Below are 27,642 nucleotides of genomic sequence, written 5' to 3'. Positions count from 1 at the left end.
TTGCAAAATGGACCAAGTAAGGGTGCCATTCGTTTGATGCTACATTGGCGCTAGTTGTTAGGACACCCCTCTGTCATTGAGAGTGTTGGTACGTTCCGTCAGACGCGGGAGTTAGGATTAGGGCTGCAGCTCTCGATTATTTTAGTAGTCGATTAATCGATGAACTACTGATTTCGAATAATCGAGTAATCGGATAAGTAACATAAAAAAATAAAATACCTTAGCTGAGCCTCAAACGGTATAGAAAAGTAATAAGAATCTAGGTGCAACAAAAGAACAATTGTCTAACTTACATAGTAAAAGTCCGCTAGCTTAAATGCTATAAAATATATAACTTTTTTTTAAATACAATGCTCTAAACAAATAGTTCGGACACATATTCCCACAAAAATTGACTAATTTACGAATGCATTAACACATAAAACATTCGCTCAAACAAAAACTCAGCTTATGTTGGTCTTAACAGGGAGCAGATGGATTCAGCCATGAGGCAGACTAGAGGGCAGTGTATCCACCCAAATCAAAATTAAAGGCAAACACTTTCAAAACAAACCATTACAACGCCACTTTAATTAAACGAATACTCGAAGCAGCAAAATTTAATTCGAATAATTTTTTTCCAATCGAATACTCGAGTTAGTCGATTAATCGTTGCAGCACTAGTTAGGATATAGAAAAGCTGCGATGTCGTCACTCGAAATTAATATCCCAGTTTCTACGAAACGATAGCAGCACAAACGAACAGCACAATTGCAGTTCCATTCCCCCGTCGGTGGCCATCTTGGGTAGGGTGCCCAGAAACTAGCGCCTGCACGTTATTTCTCGGTACTCCCTGACGACGTTATTTTAGCGCAGTGTGACTAACAAAGCTGACGTGACAGGTGGTGTACTACGTGTTCGCCGTGGTGGGCATGGAGCTGTTCAAGGGGAAGGTGCAGTTCTACGAGGACCCCGACGCCCCGGGCTGGGTCGACTGCGGGAACCGGTTGCTGCGAGGGAGCGCCTTTGCCAAGCTCAAATACTGCAAGAACAACTTCAACGACGTGCTGTCCTCCTTTGTGCTCCTCCTGGAGCTCACCGTGGTCAACCAGTGGCACGATATCCTTGCTAGGGCTGTCGCACTATATTATTCATTATTATTTTGGCAGGGTGCCATTTGTGTCCCCAGTATAAATGAAGTTTTCACTATGGTTGGAGAAATACTCTTTCAGGTTACCCTAATTTTCGGACTATAAGCCGCTACTTTTTTGCCTCATTTTGAATCCTGCGGCTTATAGTCCAGTGTGGTTTATTTGTTGATTTATTTGGGTTAATACAGTGCCTTGCAAAAGTGTTCGGCCCCCTTGAACCTTGCAACCTTTCGCCACATTTCAGGCTTCAAACATAAAGATATAAAATTTTAATTTTTTGTCAAGAATCAACAACAAGTGGGACACAATCGTGAAGTGGAACAACATTTATTGGATAATTTAAACTTTTATAACAAATACAAAACTGAAAAGTGGGGCGTGCAATATTATTCGGCCTCTTGCGTTAATACTTTGTAGCGCCACCTTTTGCTCCAGTTACAGCTGCAAGTCGCTTGGGGTATGTTTCTATCAGTTTTGCACATCGAGAGACTGACATTCTTGCCCATTCTTCCTTGCAAAACAGCTCGAGCTCAGTGAGGTTGGATGGAGAGTGTTTGTGAACAGCAGTCTTCAGCTCTTTCCACAGATTCTCCATTGGATTCAGGTCTGGACTTTGACTTGGCCATTCTAACACCTGGATACGTTTATTTTTGAACCATTCCATTGTAGATTTGGCTTTATGTTTTGGATCATTGTCCTGTTGGAAGATAAATCTCCGTCCCAGTCTCAGGTCTTGTGCAGATACCAACAGGTTTTCTTCCAGAATGTTCCTATATTTGGCTGCATCCATCTTCCCGTCAATTTTAACCATCTTCCCTGTCCCTGCTGAAGAAAAGCAGGCCCAAACCATGATGCTGCCACCACCATGTTTGACAGTGGGAATGGTGTGTTCAGGGTGATGAGCTGTGTTGCTTTTACGCCAAACATATCGTTTTGCATTGTGGCCAAAAAGTTCCATTTTGGTTTCATCTGACCAGAGCACCTTCTTCCACATGTTTGGTGTGTCTCCCAGGTGGCTTGTGGCAAACTTTAAACGAGACTTTTTATGGATATCTTTGAGAAATGGCTTTCTTCTTGCCACTCTTCCATAAAGGCCAGATTTGTGCAGTGTACGACTGATTGCTGTCCTATGGACAGACTCTCCCACCTCAGCTGTAGATCTCTGCAGTTCATCCAGAGTGATCGTGGGCCTCTTGGCTGCATCTCTGATCAGTTTTCTCCTTGTTTGAGAAGAAAGTTTGGAAGGACGGCCGGGTCTTGGTAGATTTGCAGTGGTCTGATGCTCCTTCCATTTCAATATGATGGCTTGCACAGTGCTCCTTGAGATGTTTAAAGCTTGGGAAATCTTTTTGTACCCAAATCCGGCTTTAAACTTCTCCACAACAGTATCTCGGACCTGCCTGGTGTATTCATAATGCTCTCTACACTTTAAACAGAACCCTGAGACTCACATCACAGAGCAGGTGCATTTATACGGAGACTTGATTACACACAGGTGGATTCTATTTATCATCATCGGTCATTTAGGACAACATTGGATCATTCAGAGATCCTCACTGAACTTCTGGAGTGAGTTTGCTGCACTGAAAGTAAAGGGGCCGAATAATATTGCACGCCCCACTTTTCAGTTTTTTATTTGATAAAAAAGTTGAAATTATCCAATAAATGTTGTTTCACTTTACGATTGTGTCCCACTTGTTGTTGATTCTTGACAAAAAAATTAAATTTCATATCTTTATGTTTGAAGCCTGAAATGTGGCGAAAGGTTGCAAGATTCAAGGGGGCCGAATACTTTTGCAAGGCACTGTAGGTAACACTTTATTTGACAGCGGCATCATAAGGCTGTCATAAGAACATCATAATTATGACATGACACCATCATGGGCATTACTGAATGCTTATGACAGATGTCAATATGTGTCATGTGGCATATTATGTCACTAAATCCATTTATGTCCAGCTCAGATCTTTTACGTCCATTCAAAAGTGAGATAATTTGCTGGATGACACTAACCGACATCTATTATAAGCATTCATTAATGCTTATGACAGTGTCATGTAATAATTTTGACTGTCTTATGACCGTATTATGGCACCACTATCCAAGAAAATGTTACCAAATACCATAACTAGTAATTAATGAAACAACTGGAACAGTAACTGAAGAAATAATTAGCACAGAACATGACTGTTATTTACATCTGTAGCCACGCCATGCATGCTAGGAGGAATGTTGGATGACAGCAGTGTTGAGAGCAGGTGGCAGCAGAGGTTGACTGTCTACCCCAAGGAAGCAGTGATGGCCAAATGAAGCTTTTAGTGACAATAAGGCTTTGCAGCCAATTGGTACAAAGCTTAATGGTGGTTCATTTGGTCCCATGACAGTCTTATGGTGCCATTGTCAAATGAAGTGTTACCAGTTAATATCTTTTGGTGTAAATATCCCATAATACAACGAGGACAACTGCGGCTTATAGTCCTGTGAGGCTTATCTATGAACAAATGCCGTTTTCATGTCAAATTTGGTGGCTGGCGGCTTATAGTCAGGTGCGCCTTATAGTCCAGAAATTACGGTATTTGTGTATTATCAATCGCCAACTACTGCAAATTCAATGGTACAGTCTAGGGATGTCCTGATAGCATATTTTTGCACCAGAGTCATCTGATTTTGAGAATCCCTATCCGATACCTGAAAAGTCTTTTTTTTTGTTTTTTTTTTTTTTTTTACTTAATTGAACAAAAGTTCCAAACATGTTACAGTACTGTACTGTTTAAATCAGGGGCGGACAGGGCAGGGGGGAGTGGCCTGAGAGTCATTGAAAGACCGACCCACTTCATGGACTGTGTTGGAAGCCATTCAGCCAGCAACACAGAAAGGTGCACTACTAACATTCATTAACCTCGGCCAGAAATTATTCAAAACTATGGATTTGCGGTTCTACAAAATGAGAACTGTAACCTAATCAAAGTATGCATGTAGGACTTTTAATTCATTTTTCTAAATATTGGTACAGTAAAAATGCATAGTTTGGAGTATGGGAATAGTCACAGAGGTCTACTACAAATATTCACTAACCTTGGCCAGTAAATATTAAGAATTAAGGATTTTCAGTACCACAAAAATTAGAACTGTAACCCTATCAAAGTATGCACGTAGGACTTTCAATTCATTTTTCTAAATATTGGTCCAGTAAAAATGCATAGTTTGGAGTATGGGAATAGTCACAGAGGTCTTCTATTAATATTCACCAACCTTGGCCAGTACATATTAAGGATTTACAGTACCACAAAAATGTGAACTGTAACCTGATCAAAGTATGCATGTAAGACTTTTAATTCATTTTTCTAAGTATTGGTACGGTAAAAATGCATAGTTTTGAGTATGGGAGTAGTCACAGAGGTCTACTACTTATATTCATTAACCTTGGCCAGTACATATTAAGAATTAAGGATTTACAGTACCACAAAAAGGAGAACTGTAACGTGATCAAAGTATGTCGGACAATTAATTTATTTTTCCAAATATTGGTACTGTAAAAATGCAGTATTGAGTATGGTGGTAGTTAGAGGAGTCTACTACTAATATTCACCAACCTTGGCCAGGACTTATTCAAAATTGTGGATTTACAGTAGCACATAAATGAGAACTATAACCTGATTAAAGTTCACATGCAAGAATTTTAATTCATTTTCCTAGATATCGGTAGAGTAAAAATGCCTAGTTTTGAGTATGGGAGTAGTCAAAGAGTTCCACTACAAGTATTAATCAACCTTAGCTAGCTAACTGATTCAGATTTGTGGATTTACAGTGCCACAAAAATGAAAACTGTAACCGACCAGCTACTAAAACGACCCGTTGCTCGGGTTTTTCGAATAATATTGTACTGACGTGACATATTGATGGAGCGGTTTTAAGATCAGGTGACTTTATATCATTTTTCAAAGATGACCATGGCAGCGTCATATACTTTAGAATGTTCAGAGTGTTTTTAAGAGTTGTAAACAACGCTAGCACACGGAAATTTACCGTAATGCTTGGACAAAAAAGCGCCAATACAGCCCTAATCTTCATACCGCGGTCCTCCTTTGCTGTGCTTTGCGCTCCTTAATACGCACTCACTCCTGAGTAGCGGCTTCGCGGCGGTCACGCACAAGTCGGCCAGGATCTACTTTGTGCTTTTCCACATCACCGTGGTCATCGTTATCATCAAGTGAGGGTCACCTAATAGACTCGGATCCATCCTGAAAGACCCTGTCCCTCACGAGCGCTTCTTCTCTATTCCCGTCAGCATCTTTGTGGCGTTTGTGTTGGAGGCCTTCTTCCTGGAGTATTCTCTGGACAAGAGCGACCTACACACGGAGCTGGAGAAGAAAATCGAGGAGCTCCGGCTCGGCGTGGCGCAGTGAGACAAAATCTGACTCAGAATTCTTGACTTGAAAGTGAGAATTCCGACTGAATGAGTAGTCTGAATTCTGACTTTATTCCGAGATTTCTGATTTGAGAAAGAGAACAAAAAGAATTCTGATTTTAGTACGGAAGCGTATTGCTGCTGCACCCATAAAATAAAAAACTCCAGTATGAGGTTTTTACATAATTATGTCAAAACCTAATAATTATCAAATTTTTACATGATAATTATCTCATTTTTTCCATGATAATCATCATGTTTTCCCACAATAGTTATCACGTTTTAACATAGTATTTGTTTTAACATGAAAATGATCACCGTTTACATGATAATTATCACAGTTTTATATGTTTTTACATGATAGTTATCACATTTTGAAATATATTTGTAAGGTTTTTACCTGCAAATACGCACTTTTTACATGATAACACGTTTTTACGTAATGTTTTCATTTTTACAAATCGCATTTTTACATTATCACCTTTTTACATGATCTTTTTACATGCTAATTATCACGTTTTTACATGATTTAATGTTTTTATGTAATCACATGTTTACATAATTATTTAAAAACCTAATTACCTAATTTTTACATGATTTTTATCATGTTTTTTTTCATGATGATAATCATATTTTCACACGATAGTTGTCACGTTTTTACATAGCGGGTTTTTACGTAATTTTCACATTAGTACATGAAAATTATGACTTCATATCTTACATGATAATTCCGTAAAAATCTATCAAATTTTTACTTAATTATCACGTTTTTTTCATGAAAATCTTTTCACACAGTTATCACATTTTTACATTAAGTCACGTTTTTACGTAATTTGTACATGACAATTACATAACTCATATTTTTAAATGATTGTTGTCACATTTTTAAATTGAAGTTTTTGCATGAAAATGAGCACTTTTTACATATTTGACACATTTTTTATGTGATTTTTTTACGAATCACATTTTCACATAAACACGTTTTTACGTGATATTTTACATAATTATCACATTTTTGAATATTCTTTAGGGTTTTACATGAAATTAAGCACTTTTTACATGATAACCCGTCTTTACGTGATGTTTTCACATATTTACAAATCTCATTTTATGTAATCACGTTTTTACATGGTAATGTTTTTATATGATAATTATCACATTTTTACACGATTTAATGTTTGTACGTAATCACGTTTTTACATGATAATTATGTAAAAACCTGATTATCCAATTTTTACATAATTATCACATTTTTTTCATGATAATAATCATGTTTTTACACGATAGGTTTTTACATATTTCATGTAATTTTCACATTTGTACATGAAAATTACGACATAACTATATTTTTACATGATAATTATGTAAAAAAAACTAATCAAATTTTTACATGATAATTATCACTTTTTTTTTTCATGATAATCATGTTTTCACATGATATTACATGAAAATTATTAGACAGTATCATATTTTAACATGATCAGTATCACATTTTTCAAATAATTTCGAGGGCTTTATATGAAAATGAGCACTTTTTACATGATAGTTAACACGTTTTTACGTGATATTTTCACATTTTTACAAATCACATTTTTTACCATGATATCACGTTTTTACATAGTCTGTACATGAAAATTATGACATAACTATCATATTTTTACATGATTATCACATTTTTTTTTATATTTTTCAAAATTCTTTTTATATGAAAATGAGCACTTTTTACATAACATATTTTTACGTGATTTTCATTTTTACATGTCACATTTTTACATAATCATGTTTTTACATGATAATAAAACGTTTTTACATCGTTATCACATTTTTATGTAATTTGTACATGAAAATTATGAGTTTTTTTTACATCATAGTATTTCATGTTTTTTACATGAAAATGATCACTTTTGACATGATAATTATCAGTTTTCCGTAATGTTTTTAAATGATAGTTATCGTGTATTTACGTGATATCCTATTTCCCATGATTATGATCACATTTTTAAATCATTTTTAGGTTTTTACATGACACATTTAACATGTTTTTACTTGATATTGTCACATTTTTACATAATCACGTTTTTACAAGATAGCAAGTTTTTATCTAATATGTTTTTACAAGATGATTATCACTTCTTTACATGATTTTTAGGTCTTTATATGATCATTATTACGGTTTTATATGATAGTATTCATGTTTTGACATGAAAATGATCACTTTTTACATGATAATTATCAGTTTCACATAATGTCCTTCCGGGATAGTTATCACGTATTGCGTGATATCATATTTTACACGATTATGGTCATAGTTAAAATATTTTTTTAGGTTTTTACATGAAAATGAGCACTTTTTACATGATAGTTAACACATTTTTAGGTGCTAGTTTTCACATTTTTACATAATCACGTTTTTACATGAGTTATGTTTTCACATGCTAATTATCACATTTTTACATGATTTAATGTTTTTACGTGATCATATTTTTACATGATGATTATGTAAAAACCTAATTGCCAATTTTTAAATGATAATTATCAGGTTGTTACTTGATAATGATCCCGTTTTTACATGATAGTTATGTTTTAACATGCCAATTATTGTTTTTAAATGCTAAGTATCGTCAGGTCATCATAGGTTTTTACATGACAATGAGGACTTTTTACATGATAGTGAACACATTTTTACGTGATATTTTTACATTTTTACAATCACATTTTTACGTAATCACGTTTTACATGATAGTTATGTTTTGACATGCTAATAGTCACGTTTTTACATGATTTCATGTTTTTACGTAATCATGGTTTTACATGATAATTATCACGTTTTTTTTCATGATAATCATGTTTTCACACAATAGTTATCATGTTTATATATATCAGGTTTTTATGTAATTTTCTATTTTTACATGAAAATTATCACATCTCACATTTTTACATGTTTTTACGTGATTGTATCACATTTTTATGTAATCATCACATTTTTACAAAATTTGTTTTTACAAGATAATTTTCATGTTTTTACATATGACATTTTTACATAATTATTAAGTAACTACGGAATTAAGTTTCACATTTTTGCATATTTTTTATGTGATAGTTTTTACATGATAGCTTTGTTTTACATATCACATTTTTACATAAGTCTTTATTTTACATATTGCTTTTACAAGATAACTATCACGTTTTACGTTATAATTATGTTTTTACATGCTAATTATCACATTTTACATTTTTACATTCTTATTGTTTTTACTTTATTATAACGGTTTTATATAATAGTTTTTACGTTTTTACATAATATTTGCCATAATAGTTATTAAATGTTTAATTGATAGTTTTCATATTTAAATATCACATTTCTTTGTAATTATCACATTTTTACATATTGTTTTTACATAATATCACATTTTGTAATAATCACGTTTTTACATGATGGGTATCAGGTTCATACATAATATTTTTACATGATAGTTTTCAGTTTTACATATCACATTTTGACATAATTATCACTTTATTACATAATTATTGTTTTTACAAGAAATTGATCACGTTTTTACATTATGATAATAGTTTTCATATTTAAATATCACATTTCTATGGACTTATCACATTTTTACAGTTTTACATGCTAGTCATCACATTTCTACATAGTATCACGCTTTTTGTGTCTATCATGTTTTTTACATGATTATTTTCATGTTCTTACATGATAGTATTCACGGTTTTACATATTTTTACTTGATAGTTTTTACGTGATTATCACTTTGTTGAATAATTGTTTTTACGTGATAATGATCACTTTTTTTACGTGATAATTGTTTTTACATGCTAATTATCACATTTTTACATGATAATATCAGGTATTTATGTGATAGTTTACATATTTACATATCACATTTTTACGTAATTATTATTTTTTTTACATTATCATTGTTTTTACATGATTTATTATTATGGTTTTAAATAATAGTATTCACGTTTTTACGAGATAATTTTTACGTGATAGTTTTCAGTTTTCACATTTTTACCTACTTATCACTTTTTTGACATAATTATTGTTTTTACAAGATTATCACATTTTTACGTGATAACCATGTTTTTACATGATAATTATCACATTTTTGCATGATATATTTTTATGTAACTAGTTTACATATTTAGGTATTACATTTTTACGTAACTATCACTTTTTTACATTATTATTGTTTTTACATAATTATTACGGTTTCACGTTTTTACTTGATAGTAATATTTGCACATGATGGTTATTACGTGTTTACGTGATAGGTGTCATATTTACATATGATATTGTTATGTAATTATCACTTTTTTTTTTACATAATTATTCGTTTACATGATAATTATCACGTTTTTACTTGATAATAACTACAATAAACCCTAATCTTACATGCTGATTATTGCTTTTACACCCTAATCACATTTTTACATGATAATACCATGTTTTAATGTAACTATCACATTTTTACATGATTATTTTTACTGTAGGGTTTTACATGCTTATTATTATGGTTTTACATGATAGGTATTGCATGTTTACAGGATAGTTTTCTCTCATTTTTACGTAAGTATCAGTTTTTTGCATAATCGTTTTTTTTTTTACATGATTATTATTATGGTTTTAAATAATAGGATTCACATTTTTACAAGATAATTTTTACGAGATAGTTTTGTTTTACATATCACATTTTTCACTTTTTTGACATAATTATTGTTTTTACAAGATTATCATATCAATTTTTACGTGATAACCATGTTTTTACATGATAATTATCACATTTTTACTGGATATCATATTTTTATGTCACTAGTTTACATATTTAGTTATTACATTTTTACGTAACTATCACTTTTTCACATTATTATTGTTTTTACATAATTATTACGGTTTTACATAAATGTATTCACATCTTTACATGATAATATTTGCACATGATGGTTATCACGTGTTTACGTGATAGTAACAATAATAATTATTAGTAATTATCACTTTTTTTTTTTACATAATTATTCGTTTACATGATAATTATCACGTTTTTACTTGATAATAACTATAGTAAAACCTAACCCTAACCTAACCCTAACATGTACAACAATAAACCCTTATCTTACATGCTGATTATTGCTTTTACATCCTAATCACATTTTTACATGATAATACCATGTTTTAATGTAACTATCACATTTTTACATGATTATTTTTACTGTAGGGTTTTACATGCTTATTATTATGGTTTTACATGATAAGTATTGCATGTTTACATGATAGTTTTCATATTTACATCTGTCATTTTACGTAATTATCAGTTTTTTGCATAATAGTTTTTTTTTTTTTTCTAGATAATCATTACGTTTTTACATGATAATATGTTTTAATGTAACTATCACGTTTTTACTTGATTATTTTTAGGTTTTTACATGGTTATAATTACGGTTTTACATGATAGTATTCATGTTTTTACATGAAAATGATCACTTTTTACATGAAAATTATCACATTTTTAGATTGTTTTATGTGATAGTTATCATGTTGGAGCCAATGTAAGTCGATGCTATTGAAAGCCATGGACGTCCTTCCATTCATTTTCTAATGGCCAAAATTTCCCATTCATTTTCAATGGCAGAAAAACCTGTGCTGTTACGATTTTTGACCAAAAACTTACCATTACAGCCCACTGTTAGCCCATGCAGCAATACGCTTCCGTACTTTATAATTCTGACTTTATTCTCAGAATTTTGTCTTTGCGGGTGACAGGGAAATGGCGGAGGACAACCTACTGAACGCCATGGAAACAAGTGAGCAGCCCGGCGACGCGTCGGAGAGCGGCCGACCTCAACTGCTCTTCAAAATCGCCTCCAAAAGTAGGTGCTCGCCGTCCGCTCGCCGTTCTTACATCCCGTTTGTACGGCGGTGTGCGTGTGGTGTCAGGGTACCGGACGGTGGACGCCTTGCTGCAGCGGCTGTTCGAAGCCGACGTAGAGCGAGGGGAACCTGACGGCGCCGACGACATTGTGGACGGCAACGGGAACTTTGCCAATCCGTCCTTCAACGCCGCTTAAAAGACATTTACGAATAAACTTGACCTTTTTCCTAGCTGCTGCTTTATGCATCACACTTTTGGACAGGTACCATTTTTGGGGGGTTCCCGGTTCCTGTACGGTACCGGCCGTTGCCGATACTGCATTGATGACACTTGTTTTTTCTTGTAATACTAAATGACTGCATACTCACTTGAAAATAAATGTTCGCAGCTTGGTCAGACATTGCTTAAGTCATTGACCGCCACGGACGGCGGTAGATGTCCAATCCCTTTTGACTGGGAGGGGCCAGTGACCTAATGTTCCTTGTGCCCGTAAGGGATTGGATCCTTGTCGCCATTCCATTGAAAGGAGGTGACCTGTGATCAGTGACCCTGAACTCTGTAGGAAGTGACCCAATAATAACCGGAAGTGACCCTGTAATGTCCCAAAACCAACAGGAAGTGACCATGAATCAATAGGAAGTGACCCTGAAATGACCCAAAATCAACAGGTCACCCTGAAATGCCACGAAACTAACATGAAGTGACCTTGAAATATCCCGAAACCAACAGGAAGTGACCCTGAAAGGCCCCAAATCAACAGGAAGTGAACCTGTATCTACAGGAAATAACTCGGTATGAACAGGAAGTGACCCTAAAACGTCCCAAAATCAACTGGTGACCCTGAGATGCCATGAAATCAACAGGAAGTGACCCTGAAATGTCCCAAATCAACAGGAAGTGAACCTTTATCAACAGGAAATGACTTGGTGTCAACAGGAAGTGACCCTGAAATGCCCCAAATCAACAGTAAATGAACCTATATCTACAGGAAATAACTCCGTATCAACAGGAAGTGACCCTGAAACCTCCCAAAATCAACAGGACGGGAACCTATATCAACAGGAAATGACTCAGTATCAACAGGAAGTGACCCTGAAATGTCCCAAAACCAACAGGAAGTGTCCCTGAAATGCCCATGAATCAATAGGAAGTGACCCTGAATCAATAAGAAGTGGCCCAATATCGACAGGAAGTGACCCTGAAATGCCCCAAATCAACAGGAAGTGAAACTATATCAACAGGAAATGACTCAGTATCATCAGGAAGTGACCCTGAAATGTCCCAAAATCAACAGGAAGTGACCCTGAATCGTCCCAAAAGCAAAAGGAAGTGACCCTCAATCGATAGGAAGTAACCCAATATCAACAGGTAGTGACCCTTAAATGTCTCAAAACCAACAGGAGGTGACACTGAATCAATAGGAAGTGACCCAATATCGACAGGTAATGACCCTGAAATGTCCCGAAACCAACAGGAAGTGACCCTGAATGAATAGGAAGTGACCCAATACCGACAGGTATTAACTAACCCTGAAATGTCTCAAAACCAACAGGAAGTCACCCTGAATCAATAGGAAATGGCTCAGTATCAACAGGAAGTGACCTGATATAATTAGGAAGTCAACAGATATCAACAGGACGTCACCCTGAAATGCCTCCAAATAAACAGGAAGTGACCAGATATCAAAAGAAAGTGACCCCAAAATTACCCAAATCAACAGGAAGTGACCCCAAAATGCCTAAATCAACAGAAAGTGACCTGACATCAACAGGAAGTCACCTGATATCAACAGGAAGTGACCCTGAAATATCTCCAAATCAAAACTGACCTAATATAAACAGGAAGTGACCTGATATCAACAGGAAGTGACCCTGAAATGCCTCCAAATAAAAAGGAAGTGACCAGTTATCAACAGGAGGTGACCGCAAAATGACCCAAATCAACAGGAAGTGAGCTGATATCAACAGGAAGTGACCCCAAAATGCCCTAAATCAACAGGAAGTGATCTTATATTAACAGGAAGTGAGCTGATATCAATTGAAAGTCAGTCCAAATCAACAGGAAGTGACCCCAAAAGGCCAAAATCAACAGGAAGTGACCTGATATCAACAAGAAGTGACCATGAAATGCCTCCAAATCAAAAGGAAGTGACCTGATATCAAAAGGAAGTGACCCCAAAGTGACCCAAATCAACAGGAAGTGACCTGATATAAACAGGAAGTCAACCGATATCAACAGGATGTGACCCTGAAATGCCTCCAAATAAAAAGGAAGTCATCAGATATTAACAGGAAGTGACCTTATATTAACAGGAAGTGAGCTGATATCAACAGGAAGTCAGACCAAATCAACGGGAAGTGACCCCAAAATGCCCTAAATCAACAGGAAGTGACCTTGAAAAGTCCCCAAATCAACAAGAAGTGACGCGTTATCAACACGAAATGACCCCGAAGTGCCCCAAATCAACAGGAAGTGAGCTGATATCAACAGGAAGTCAGCCCAAATCAATAGGAAGTGACCCCAAAGTGCCCAAATCAGCAGGAAGTGACCTGATATCAACAAGGAAGTCACCCGATATCACCAGGGAGTGACCCTGAAATATAACAAATGGTGTTTCATAGTTTGCTTTTGTGTTGTGTGTATGACACGTGGGTGTAAAAAAAAAAAAAAGGCCGTAGACTGAAGGTAAACTGATTGATTAATGTAATGGATGGGCTGGATAATTATTTACAGTACGGGTGAGAACGGAAGCATGCCGAGTCAACACGTTAGACAAGTTCAAGAAGTGGGCAGGCAAAACGTGGGATCTTTCTTTGTATTATCTAGCCTTCTCCCCGGCGTTGGCCTTCGCCGCCGCTTTGGAACGGGAAGACCCGACGGGGGCGGCGGGCTCCTGCGAGGCGCTGCGTCGCAGGGCCGCCGGCTTCCTGGGGGGCAGGACGGGAACGGTCGGCGCTCGGACGGACAGCGCCGCCGCCCGACGAGGCGACGGGCTGTCGGTCCTGCGGGGGACCGCCAGGCTAAGGCTGCGGCGACATCCCGGGAGGGGCCGGACGGGGGCGGCGGACGGACGGGGACGGCCGGATGCGCGGCCGGGCGGGGCGGACCTTTGATGAACTTTCGTGTTCCTGCGGAGAGACAGAGAGAGATTAATACTTTAATTTTAAAAAATTAATCGAGTCACGAGTCGAGAGTTAGCGTTAAGGAAAGAGCGACCTGGTAGCGGGGGATGCCGGCGAAAAGGCCAGAGGAGAAGGAAGCGCCGGACTCGGTCTTTTCAGCGGAGTCACTGGCCTGGGGATCCGACTCCTCTTGGAGGCACGCGCGTCCTCCTCCGAGCCGGCGGTGCCGGTGTTTTCCCAAGCCCCTCGACGCTCGCCGTCTCCCGAGGACAGCGAAGACGAGGTCCCGGACCGAAGTCGGGTCAAGCGCCTCCGCACGGAAGAGGAGGAGGGCTCCGAGTCGCCTTCCGAGACGGGGACGGGAATCCGGCTCCTGATCTTGTGGGCCGCTCGGCTCCGAGTGGCTTCCCCGACTCGGCGTCGCTCCGGGGCCGGGACGCCCCGCTCCGTCTCCCCGTCGGAAGACATGACGTTGAGGTGGGACGTTTCGGCGATGTGGACGAAGGTGCGCTCCACTTTGGTAAAGGGGGGCGACGACGGGGCCCGGAGAGCCGGGGACGCCCGACCCGTTTCTGAGGTCTCTCCCGGACGGAGGCGGGGTCCACCGGGCGCGGGGGGCTCACCCTCCAAGGCGGAGGGTGACTTGCGAGCGTCCCCGGGGGAGAAGAGGACCAGGGTCTTGGAGGCGTCCTCCGGGTCGGCCTCGGAAGCCTGCTCCCTGGCGGCCATCAGCGTGGAGGGGGCGGCTTCCTCTGAGCTCTTGGGACTGTCTGAGCGGCTCTTGGTCACGTCGTCGTCCCGGGGGCCGTCGCCACCGTTCTCCTCTTCCTCGGAGGCGGCCAAAGTGCGCCGCTGCGCCAGGCTTCCCGTCAGCATCACCGTCAGGAAGTCCCCGCGCTTGGCCTGCAGCTTGGGCAGGATGTGGAAGCGTTCGCGCTCGTCGCCGTCGCTTTTTGTGCGGTAGTCGGGCGACGGCGGTGAGGGGGCGCCTGGCGAGGCCGCCTGAAAAACAAACGTGTGTGTTCAAAACTGTGTCCCCGCCCTTTCCGCCACTCTGGCATACTTTTTCACAGCGCACCAGGCCAAATGCCGTGTTTTTGTGTCTACTGTATTTTTTTAAAATGCCATTGACACCCACGTACATAAATTCCATTGACAGAAAGTGACCTGATATCAATAGGAAGTTACCCTGAAATGCCCCCAAATCAACAGGAAGTGACCCGATATCTACAAGCGACCCTGAAATGCCTAAACAGAAAGGAAGTTACCCAATATCTACAGGAAGTCACCCCAAAATTCCCCCATATCAATAGGAAGTGTACCACTATGAACAGGAAGTGACCCTGAAATGCTCTGAAATCAACAGGAAGTGAGCCAATATCTACAGGAAGTGAAATTGAAATGCCTCAAAATCAACAGGAAGTGAACAGTATGAATAGAACGTGACCCTGAAATGCCCCAAATTAGCAGGAAGTGACCCCACAAATGCCTCAAAATCATCAGGAAGTGACCAGAAATGTACAGGAAGTGACTCCGAAATGCCTCAAAATCAGAGGAAGTGACCCCAAAATGCCTCAAAATCAACAGAAATGCCTCAAAATCAACAGGAAGTGAAGCAATATGAATAGGAAGTGAACCTGAAATGCCCTAAAATCAGCAGGAAGTGACCCTTCACATGCCTCAAAATCCACAGGATGTGACCCGATATCTACAGGAAGTGACTCAGAAATGCCTCAAAATCTACAGGAAGTAACCCCAAATTTCCCTCATATGAACTGAACCAATATGAACTGGAAGTGACCCTGGAATCACCCCAAAACAGCAGGAAGTGATTCAATATCTACAGGAAGTGACCCCAAAATGCCTCCAAATCAACCAAACATTAATTGACCCGATATCTACGGGAAGTGACCCCGAAATGCCTCAAAATTAACAGGAAGTGACCCAATATCTGCAGGAAGTGTCCCTGAAATGACTCAAAATCAACAGGAAGTGAGCCAATATCTACAGGAAGTGACATTGAAATGCCTCATAATCAACAGGAAGTGAACCAGTATGAACAGAATGTGACCCTGAAATGCCCCAAAATTAGCAGAAAGTGACCCAACAAATGCCTCAAAATCATACGGAAGTGACCAGAAATCTACAGGAAGTGACTCCGAAATGCCTCAAAATCAACAGGAAGTGACCCAATTACCACAAGAAGTGACATTGAAATGCCTCAAAATCAACAGGAAGTGAACCAATATGAATAGGAAGTGAACCTGAAATGCCCTAAAATCAGCAGGAAGTGACCCCTCAAATGCCTCAAAATCCACAGGAAGTAACCCCAAAATTCCCCCATATCGATAGGAACTGGAAGTGACCCTGGAATCACCCCAAATCAGCAGGAAGTGACTCAATATCTACAGGAAGTGACCCCAAAATGCCTCCAAATCAACCAAACATTAATTGACCCGATATCTACAGGAAGTGACCCCACAAATGCCTCAAAATGAACAGGAAGTGACTCGATATCTACCGGAAGTGACCCCGAAATGCCTCAAAATCAACAGGAAGTGACCCAATATGTACAGGTAGTGACCCTGAAATGCCACACTATTAGCAGGAAGTGAACCCAAAAATGCCTTAACTCAAGAAGTGAACCGATATATCTACAGGAAGTGACCCCGAAATGCATCATAATCAATAGGAAGTGACACAATACCTATAGGAACTGAGCCCGAAATGCCTCAATCAATAGGAAGTGACTCATGTCTACAGGAAGTGACCCCGAAATGCCTCTAAATCAACAGGAAGTTACCCAGTGTCCACAGGAAGTGACCCTGAAATGCCTCAAAATCAACAGGAAGTGACCCAGTATCTGCAGGAAGTGACCCCAAAATGCCTCTAAAACAACAGGAAGTAACCCAATATCTACAGGAAGCGACCCCACAATTCCCCCATATCAATCAGAAGTGACTCAATATCTACAGGAAGTAACCGCAAAATTCCCCAATATGAACAGGAAGGGAACCCATCCGAATAGAAAGTGACCCTGAAAGTCCTCCACATTAATAGGAAGTGAACCAATCTGAACAGGAGGTGACCCCCCGAAATGCCCTCAAATCAGCTGGTAGTGACCTGATTTTAACAGGAAGTAGCTCTGGAATGCCTCAAAATCAACAGGAAATTTCCCAGAAACGCCTCAAAATCAGGAAGTGACCCCAGAATCCATCCGTATCAATAGGAAGTGAACCAATCTGAACAGTAATTGACCACTAAATGCCCCTAAATCAGCAGATTTTAACAGGAAGAGACCCAGAAGTGCCTGAAAATCAGGACGTGACCTGATAGGTACAGGAAGTGACCCTGAAATTCTTCCTTTTCAATAGGAAGTGAACCTATCTGAATAGGAAGTGACCCCAAATACCCCTTAATCAGCAGGAAGTGACCTGATAACAGGAAGTGACTCTGAAATGCCCCAAAATCAACAGGAAGTGGCCCAGAAATGTCTGAAAATCAGGAATTGACCCAATATCTACAGGATGATACCCAAACTTTCTCCAAACCAATAGGAAGTGAACCAATCTGAACAGGAAGTGACCCCTGAAATGCCCTCAAATCAGCTGGAAGTGACCTGATTTTAACAGGAAGTCACTCAGAAATACTTCAAAATCAGGAAGTGGACCCGAAATTCCTCCGTATCAATGGGAAGTGAAGCAATCTGAGCAGTAATTGACCCCGAAATGCCCCTAAATCAGCAGGAAGTGACCTGTTTGTAACAGGAAGTGACCCAGAAAGGCCTGAAAATCAGGAAGTGACCCGATATCTACAGGAAGTGACACTGAAATTTCTCCATATCAATAGGAAGTGACTTGATATCTACAGGAAGTGCCCCAGAAATGCCCTTAAGTCAGCAGGAGGTGACCTGATCTTAACAGGAAGTGACCCAGAAATGCCTGAAAATCAGGAAGTGACCCATAATCTACAGGAGGTGACACTGAAATGTCTCCGTATCAATCGGAAGTGACTTGATATCTACAGGAAGTCACCCCGAAATGCCCCTAAATCAGCAGGAAGTGACCTGTTTGTAACAGGAAGTGAAGCAGAAATGCCTGAAAATTAGGAAGTGACCCCGAAATTTCTCCTTATCAATAGGAAATGAGCCAATCCGAACAGGAAATGACCCCCGTAATGCCCTCAAATCAAAAGGAAATAACCTGTTTTTAGCAGGAAATTACCTGTTTTTAATAGGAAGTGACCCCAAAATTTCTCCGTATCAATAGGAAATGAACCACTCTGAGGGCCTCAGATGCCCTCAAATCAGCAGGAAGTGACCTGATTTTAACAGGAAGTCACTCAGAAATACCTCAAAATCAGTAAGTGGACCAGAAATTCCTCCATATCAATAGGAAGTGAACCAATCTGAACAGAAAGTGACCCCGAAATGCCCCTAAATTAGCAGGAAGTGATCCGATTTTAACAGGAAGCCACCTATTTGTAACAGGAAGTGACCTGATTTTAACAGGAAGTGACTCCGAAATGCCTCAAAATCAACAGGAAGTGACCCTAAAATTCCCCCATATCAATAAGAAGTGACCCAATATACTCACCATAACAACAAACATGGCAATTTCTCCATAAATGGCACTTTCTACTAGATTTCGCGTAAGATTCGAAAGTCAGTAGAGTCAGGAAGAAGACAAATGAGACGCATTTTATTTTTTCCCCCCCTTTTTTAATGCAATTGTGTTGGTACACGAGCTGGTCAGGATTGTCTGATGACTTCACACAGCAATAAAAAAGGCACAAAAATGCATCATCCCCTCTCTCTCTCACGCACACACACCTTATCTACACACTTCTGTACACGATACACACGTTAGCATGCTACAAGAGTAGTGTTGCACCGACACCATGTTTTTTTTGCCAACCTGTGAGCTAGCGGCCGATATCGTTTTTTTGGAAAACATATATTATTTGAACTCTTCAAATAACTGCATACTTGACTACTAGTGATAAAATCACAGTAGAAGGATGAAAATAGCTTGTTTTTGTGTTTAATAGTTGTTTCGTAGAATATCGTAGAATGATTTCTTACATGAATATTAGTTATATTGCCATATCGTGAGAGCATCGTCAGCCTTGTATCAAAAACCATATCGTATCGTGAGGTATCCACCCTTAGAGCGTATACAACATCACAAGTTTCGGACGAGCACTCACTCAGACATTTTATGATGTAGAACAAACTCTGATAAAAACCTTGAAAAAATAATGAATTCGTTCAAAAGTGCAACTCTTTAGCATTCAGAAACACTAAAAGAAATGGATAAAAAAAAAATTGTGGTGGTCAGTAAACGTTAGTTTTATAGAGTAAGTGCAGGGAAATAAATCCATTCTGAAGAAAAAAATATGGAATCACTCCATTTTGAGTAGAAAATACAGACACACCCAGTCAATTTCCTTTCCTTAATTGGGATCTGTCTCAGATTAGATCTGCTCATGTTTCAGCAGTTAAAAACAGTGCAGTAATCACACAAGAATCTTGGCTCCAACAAGAGAGATGGCTCTTGAGACCAAGGAGAGGATGATCAAACTTCTTGAAGAAGGTAACGCTACACGTACGGTTGCCAAAGATGTGGGCTGTTCACAGTCAGCTGTATCAAAAATCTGGACCAATTACAAACAGCATGGCAAGGTTGTTAACTCATTTGCTCCCAAAAATGGATAAATACGTTCTATTTTTAATTGTTTCAGTGTTCCAAAGACGTATTTATACGTCTTTTGTTTTTTTTCACAAGAGACATCTCTTTGTTCTGATGCAACTTAGCTCCAAAGCACAATGCTGAAAATCCATTTTAAAGCAATAAAACTGGCCACTGGAGGGCAGTACCGCATCTTGTAAGACCCGCAACCCGATTCAACGGAACAAACAGCCGGGGCGCCGGCGGCAGACAACCGAATGGACATCCAGGATGCCAGGCGCTGGACAACCGAGCAGAACGACCGGGACCACCAGTGCAGCGGACGATGCCGTTGAGTCCATGCTGCTCACCGAGCAGAGCCCACGCCGCTTGCGTCCCCCGCACCCTCCGGTGTCCCGCACGGAACACAAGTTCCCCAGGCAAACTCTGCCACGAGGCAGTGGTCACCACAAAAGAAAGAGGGAGGGAAAAGTTTACCCCGGCTGTCGCGGCCACAACAGCGTCATCTCTCAGTTATGTGTAAATAAATTGTTACTTAGCTATCAAAAGCTCTATTTGTCTTGTTGTGTATGTTATTTTGTGGAAGGGAAACATTATTCAGATGTTTGGTATATCACAAAACCAAAAAATAGCTGTGTTAAAAAGTCAATGTTTGAAATGTATGCTTTTACAAAAAGCTCAATTACTGTTTTTTCATCAGAAATTGGAAAATTGCTCAAACTAAGCTATTTTCTAATGCTGATTTCTAAAGAATGGAAAAAGAACTTTTTTCCCCGCTAAAAGAAGAGAGTCTAATCTTTCTGTTGGTGGGTTCCATGTTTATATAGCAATAGAACAGAATTTTCTGTGGGCCTTGCAAAATCAGTCAAAATCCAGTAAAACGGCCGGGAGCGAAGGGCCTTGCACCGGTGAAAATGGCTGGGAGTGAATGAGTTCAAGTTAAGCATACTGGCAGACATCCAAACGTCATGACAAACAACTAAAGGACATACGTCTTGAAAACAAGATATACAACAATACAAATGAAGAAGAAATAGGAGGAAGCTGGAGTCGAGGTATGTGACAGAACTGTGCAAAATCGCCTAAAGGAAATGGGATTTTCATACAGGAATGCTAAAAGGAAACCATCATTGACATTTAAACAGAAAAGAACAAGACCGCAAGGGTCTAAGGAGAGGCAATCGTGGCCTGTGAATGACTGGATGAAGTTTATTTTCAGTGATGAGTCAAGAATCTGCATTGGACAAGGTGATGATTCTGCAACTTTTGTTTGGTGCCGTTCCAGTGAGATTTACAAAGATGACTGCCGATGGCTGTGGTTAAATCTTCAGTAAAGGCATTTTACATTGAAATTTTAGACAGCTTTCTTATCCCTTCAATTAAAAATATGTTTGGGGATAATGAAATCATTTTCCAAGATGACAATGCATCAAGCCACAGAGCTAAAACTGTTAAAGCATTCCTTGGACAAAGACTCATCCAGTCAGTGTCATGGCCTGCAAATATCCCAGATCTCAACCCTATTGAAAACCTGTGGTGGAAATTGAAAACAATGTCCAATGCAGATTGTTAACTCTTGACACCTTGGCCAATGCAGATTCTTAACTCTGGACAAGGTGATGATGCTGGAACTTTTGTTTGGTGCCGTTCCAGTGAGATTTACAAAGATGACTGCCTGAAGAAAACATCAAAATTCCCTCAGTCCTTGATGATATGGGGCTGCATGTCAGGCAAAGGCACTGGGGAGATGGCTGTGGTGAAATCTTCAATAAATGCACACGTTTACATTGAAATTTTATACCGCTTTCTTATCCCTTCAATTGAAAATATGCTTGTCATTTTCCAAGATGACACAGAGCTAAAACTGTTAAAGCATTCCTTGGAGAAAGACTCATCCAGTCAATGCAAATAGCCCAGATCTCAACCCTATTGAAAACCAGTGGTGGAAATTGAAAAAAAATGTCCAATGCAGATTCTTGACAAGGTGATGATGCTGGAACTTTTGTTTGGTGCCGTTCCAGTGAGATTTACAAAGATGACTGCCTGAAGAAAACACCAAAATTCCCTCAGTCCTTGACGATATGAGGCTGCATGTCAGGCAAAAGCACTGGGGAGATGGCTATGGTTAAATCTTCAATAAATGCACAAGTTTACATTGAAATTTTAGACTGCTTTCTTATCCCTTCAATTGAAAATATGTTTGGGGATAATGAAATCATTTTCCAAGATGATAATGCATCAAGCCACGGAACTAAAACTGTTAAAGCATTCCTTGGAGAAAGACTCATCCAGTCAATGTCATGGCCTGCAAATACCCCAGATCTCAACCCTATTGAAAAAAAATGGTCCACAGCAAGGCTCCGACCTGGAAGGATGATTTGACAACTGCAATCAAAGAGAGTTGGCACCAAACTGATGAAGAATACTCATCAAGTCCATACCTCAGAGACTGCAAGCTGTCATAAAAGCCAGAGGTGGTGCAACTAAATACTAGAGATGTGTTTTGTCATTTCTTTGTTTGTTTCTAATGATTCCATATATTTTTCCTCAGAATGAAGTGATTCTATATTTATTTCCCTGCACTTGCTCTATAAAAGCAACATTTACTGACCCTCACAATGTTGTTTATTCATTTCTTTCAGTGTTTTTGAATGCTAAAGAGTTGCACTTTTGAACTAATTCATTATTTTTTCAAGCTTTTTATCTGAGTTTGTTCTACATAATAAAATGTCTGAGTGAGTCCTTGTCCGAGACTGGTGAGTCCATACTTTTTGCTAGGGGTTGTAGCTATTTCGGCTATAGGGACCAGCGGTTGAAACTCAATCTGAAAAAGTACATATTTCGTATCATCGGCACTGGGATGCTACGCTAATAAATAGCATCCCCGATGCCGCCATCTTAGCACTCCGTCGGTATCGGTGCAACCCTAAACGAGAGGTTAACTGCGTTTTTTACAATGCTCGTAAATACGTGGGTGTGCGGGTGCCGGCGTGTGTGTACAAAAGTTCATGCGTCGCTTTGGTAGAAAAACAAAGAAAATTCTCTTCTCGTCAAATTCTATTGCAAAAAATGGATCCGTTTAGCTATAAGTAGCCTAGCGTAGCGTGAAAAAGAGGCAAGGTTTTTTCCTGCATAATCCAACGTCAAGAATATCATTTTGCCGTTCATAAATGAACGTTACTAGGTGGATATATATATATATATATTTATATATATACTGTACACATACGTAAATGCGACTGCATGTACATACGGTATGTCCTATATGAGCTCAGCGACTGTGTAAAACAATGAATGCCAGGCTAACTTTCAGCAGCATGCTAACAACATCTCGTATCTAACGCTCCGTCGGTTCAACCTCGTCACCCTGTTACCCCAAAATAATGAGTACAAAAGAGAACAAAACCAAAAAAAAAAAAAAAAAGCGCAGCAAAATGAAATTCATGAGGTAAAAATGCGGCAGCCGACCGATTGAGGTACTTTTAAAATACTGTCAGCGACGAGGACGACCGCCTTAGCGCGCTAACAGTCCAGTGTCTGGCGGAAGCTCGAATCGGCAGCGCTCGCCTCACGCGGCAAAGAGTCGACGCCTAGCCTAGCCTAGCCTATACATTCTACATAAGCGACGTGAAGCAGCGTCAACGCAAACGGAAAGCGGTGCATATTCGCCAAATTTAGCCCTTAAACATGTGAAAAAAATCAAACATGAGGCTCGCTTTCGTACGATGGAGTATTAAAGTAACAAAGAAAAGAAATTCCAGTTTAAAGTTGAGCTTACAATGTAATATCAAGAGATTAAAGTTATCGTAATGTTACGTAACTTTACGTATTTCGTGATTGAATTAATTGTGGTACATAATTTGTATGGTTGCAGTGTGGCTAAATTAGCTGCTATGTACAGCGGGGCAAATAAGTATTTAGTCAACCACCAATTGTGCAAGTTCTCCTACTTGAAAAGATTAGAGAGCCATGTAATTGTCAACATGGGTAAACCTCAACTATGAGAGACAGAATGTGGAGAAAAAAAACTGAAAATCACATTGTATGATTTTTAAGAATTTATTTCCAAATTAGAGTGGAAAATAAGTATTTGGTCACCTACAAACAAGCAAGATTTCTGGCTGTCAAAGAGGTCTAACTTCTTCTAACGGGGCTCCACTCGTTACCTGTATTAATGGCACCTGTTTTAACTCATTATCGGTATAAAAGACACCTGTCCACAAACTCAGTCAGTCACACTCCAAACTCCACTATGGCCAAGACCAAAGAGCTGTCAAAGGACACCAGAGACAAAATTGTAGACCTGCATCAGGCTGGGAAGACTGAATCTGCAATAGGTAAAACGCTTGGTGTAAAGAAATCAACTGTGGGAGCAATTATTAGAAAATGGAAGACATACAAGACCACTGATAATCTCCCTTGATCTGGGGCTCCATGCGAGATCTCACCCGGTGGCGTCAAAATGATAACAAGAACGGTGAGCAAAAATCCCAGAACCACACGGGGGGACCTAGTGAATGACCTACAGAGAGCTGGGACCACAGTAACAAAGGTTACTATCAGTAACACAATGCGCCACCAGGGACTCAAATCCCGCGCTGCCAGACGTGTCCCCCTGCTGAAGAAAGTACACGTCCAGGCCCGTCTGAGGTTCTCTAGAGAGCATTTGGATGATCCAGAAGAGGACTGGGAGAATGTGTTATGGTCAGATGAAACCAAAATAGAACTTTTTGGTAGAAACACAAGTTCTCCTGTTTGGAGGAGAAAGAATACTGAATTGCATCCGAAGAACACCATACTCACTGTGAAGCACGAGGGTGGAAACATCATTCTTTGGGGCTGTTTTTCTGCAAAGGGACCGGGACGACTGATCTGTGTAAAGGAAAGAATGAATGGGGCCATGTTTCGAGAGATTTTGAGTGAAAATCTCCTTCCATCAGCAAGGGCATCGAAGATGAGACGTGGCTGGGTCTTTCAGCATGAGAATGATCCCAAACACACAGCCAGGGACACAAAGGAATGGCTTCTGAAGAAGCATTTCAAGGTCACGGAGTGGCCTAGCCAGTCTCCAGATCTCAACCCAGTAGAAAATCTGTGGAGGGAGTTGAAAGTCCGTGTTGCCCAAAACATCACTGCTCTAGAGGAGATCTGCATGGAGGAATGGGCCAAAATACCAGCAATAGTGTGTGAAAAGCTTGTGAAGAGTTACAGAAAACATTTGGCCTCTGTTACTGCCAACAAAGGGTACATAAGTATTGAGTCATACATAAGTATTTGGTCATAAGTAGAGATGTCCCAATTGATCGGGATGCCGATCGATCGGGTCCGATCACGTCATTTTGAAAGTATCGGAATCGGAAAAAAAATATCGGACATGCCTTTTTTTAATATATATATATATATATATATATATATATATATATATATATATATTTTTTTATTAAATTGTTTTCTAATTGTATTTAACGTTACAGACGTTACACTCATCCAGAGTGTTTAGGCTTAAGGTAGGGTTATCAAATTTATCCCGTTAACGGCGGTAATGAATTTTTAAAAAAAATTATCACGTTAAAATATTAACACAATTAACGCATGCGATGCACGATCCACTCACGCATTGTCACGTTCAATCTGTAATGGCGCCGTTTTACCTATATTTAGAGCTAAAAGGCAGCGTAAAATGAGTAGAGTGAATTTTGGCAGCCTTTGGAGCCTTTTATTAATTGGCTAAAGCCTTACAATCCCTCTCCCTACGATCAGAAAGCAATGTGGGGAAGAAAGGTAGTAATTGATCTTTTTCTTAACTCCCTATGTTATTTCCCAACGTAGAGAAGATATATCAACTGGTACCACGACGCACAGTCATGGTTGCACTTCCCATCATGCATTTGGGCAGAACAGTTAAATGTCTACAGTATCATTTACTGAAAGCTCAACAAATACACTAGATGGCGATATTTAGTCACAATACACAAAGTCACATTCATCCTTTAAGAATTACAAGTCTTTCTATCCGTGAATCCCTCTCACAGAAAGAATGTTAATAATGTAAATGCCATTTTGAGGATTTATTGTCATAATAAACAAATGCAGTACTTATGTACTGTATGTTGAATGTATATATTCGTCCGAGTTTTATTCATTTTTTTCTTAATGCATTGCCAAAACGTATATGATCGGGAAAAAATATCGGGAATGATTGGAATTGAATCGGGAGCAAAAAAAAAAAGCAATCGGTTGGGAAATATCAGAATGGGCAGATACTCAAACTAAAACGATCGGATCGGGAGCAAAAAACATGATCGGAACAACCCTAGTCATAAGTATTGACCAAATACTTATTTTCCACCATAATTTGCATATAAATTCTTTAAAAATCAAACAGTGATTTTCTGTTTTTTTTTTCCACATTCTGTCTCTCATGGTTGAGGTTTACCCATGTTAACAATTACAGGCCTCTCTAATATTTTCAAGTGGGAGAACTTGCACAATTAGTGGTTGACTAAATACTTATTTGCCCCACTGTACTTGGCGCTGATACACCTGCATTGTGACTTTATTCTCAATTTTTTCATTCTTTGTTTTACTCAGATACTCCTTCGTACTTTCGATCCTCGACGTGTTTGTTTTGACGACTATAAACGTCCAACAGATTTTAGGATTCCCGCTCGCTTTCGCGGCGACCGAGCGGCATGGAGCCCAAACGCTCGCAAAGCGACATGCTAGGCTAACAGCGTATGTAGCGTTATTGCGTCCGTTCCGATAACGCGGTCCATAAAGTGCAGCAGTGACGAACGGACAAACGCGGGCGGGCGGTGTCGAAGAAAAACGCAGGCGCGACCTCAAAACGCTAGCTAGTGATAACGTGAGCTATCGCGGCGCTAACGTGAAGTCGAGGAAGACGGAAAAGACAATGGTGAAAAGACAATGGAGTATTTTCCCCGAATTGTTCCCAAATCTTTGCATACGTGCGCTAACGGTGGCTCGCTAAAAAAAGAAGTGACAGGAAGAGTCCATAAAGTCCACTTGCCGTTCCTCAAAGGAACTTCCTGTCAGAGCGATGAGCTTGTGCAACACGTTTGCAGAACAAATTTATTGCATCGTCAGCACCGGCTTCGTCACACTCTCTGTGTGCGTGCGTGTGTGTGTCAGTCGTGTCTAATATTGCCTGAGAGTGATTTCCTGTGAATTTCACTCTGCGTTTTAGTGTGTCTTATTGTGTGTAAATGTGTATTTGTGATGCACTGGTGTCAAACTGGTGGTCCGGGGGCCAGATCTAGCCGGCCGCATCATTTTGTGTGGCCCGCCAAAGTCTTATCACGAGCGTGTTTTTCACTAAATTAAATTTAGGGTCAAAATTCCGTAGTCTGGAAATCAGGAAAAAAAAGATTGTTTTTTTTTTTCAT

General features: G+C 39.4%; 2 protein-coding genes across 2 annotated transcripts in view; one reads left to right on the top strand and one right to left on the bottom strand.

Annotated features, from left to right (window-relative positions):
- Positions 1 to 11,817, top strand: part of tpcn3 (two pore segment channel 3) — a 29,112-nt gene extending 17,295 nt beyond the window's left edge. Inside the window, exons 15-19 of the mRNA XM_057842491.1 lie at positions 882 to 1,098; positions 5,251 to 5,341; positions 5,420 to 5,533; positions 11,316 to 11,422; positions 11,490 to 11,817. Coding sequence (XP_057698474.1) covers positions 882 to 1,098; positions 5,251 to 5,341; positions 5,420 to 5,533; positions 11,316 to 11,422; positions 11,490 to 11,620 — 660 coding nt within the window. The 3' untranslated portion in view covers positions 11,621 to 11,817. The remainder of the gene's footprint in view (positions 1 to 881; positions 1,099 to 5,250; positions 5,342 to 5,419; positions 5,534 to 11,315; positions 11,423 to 11,489) is intronic.
- Positions 9,768 to 27,642, bottom strand: part of ttbk1a (tau tubulin kinase 1a) — a 56,239-nt gene continuing 38,364 nt past the window's right edge. Inside the window, exons 16-17 of the mRNA XM_057842490.1 lie at positions 14,641 to 15,548; positions 9,768 to 14,552 (exon numbers count right to left, since the gene is read on the bottom strand). Of these exons, the coding sequence (XP_057698473.1) occupies positions 14,243 to 14,552; positions 14,641 to 15,548 (1,218 nt within the window). The 3' untranslated portion in view covers positions 9,768 to 14,242. The remainder of the gene's footprint in view (positions 14,553 to 14,640; positions 15,549 to 27,642) is intronic.

This window comes from Corythoichthys intestinalis, chromosome 8 (genome assembly GCF_030265065.1).
Source record: "Corythoichthys intestinalis isolate RoL2023-P3 chromosome 8, ASM3026506v1, whole genome shotgun sequence".
In the NCBI taxonomy this organism is placed as follows: Eukaryota; Metazoa; Chordata; class Actinopteri; order Syngnathiformes; family Syngnathidae; genus Corythoichthys; species Corythoichthys intestinalis.
Note: the sequence above shows the minus strand (reverse complement) of the source record. Positions and strands in the feature narration are given on the sequence as shown.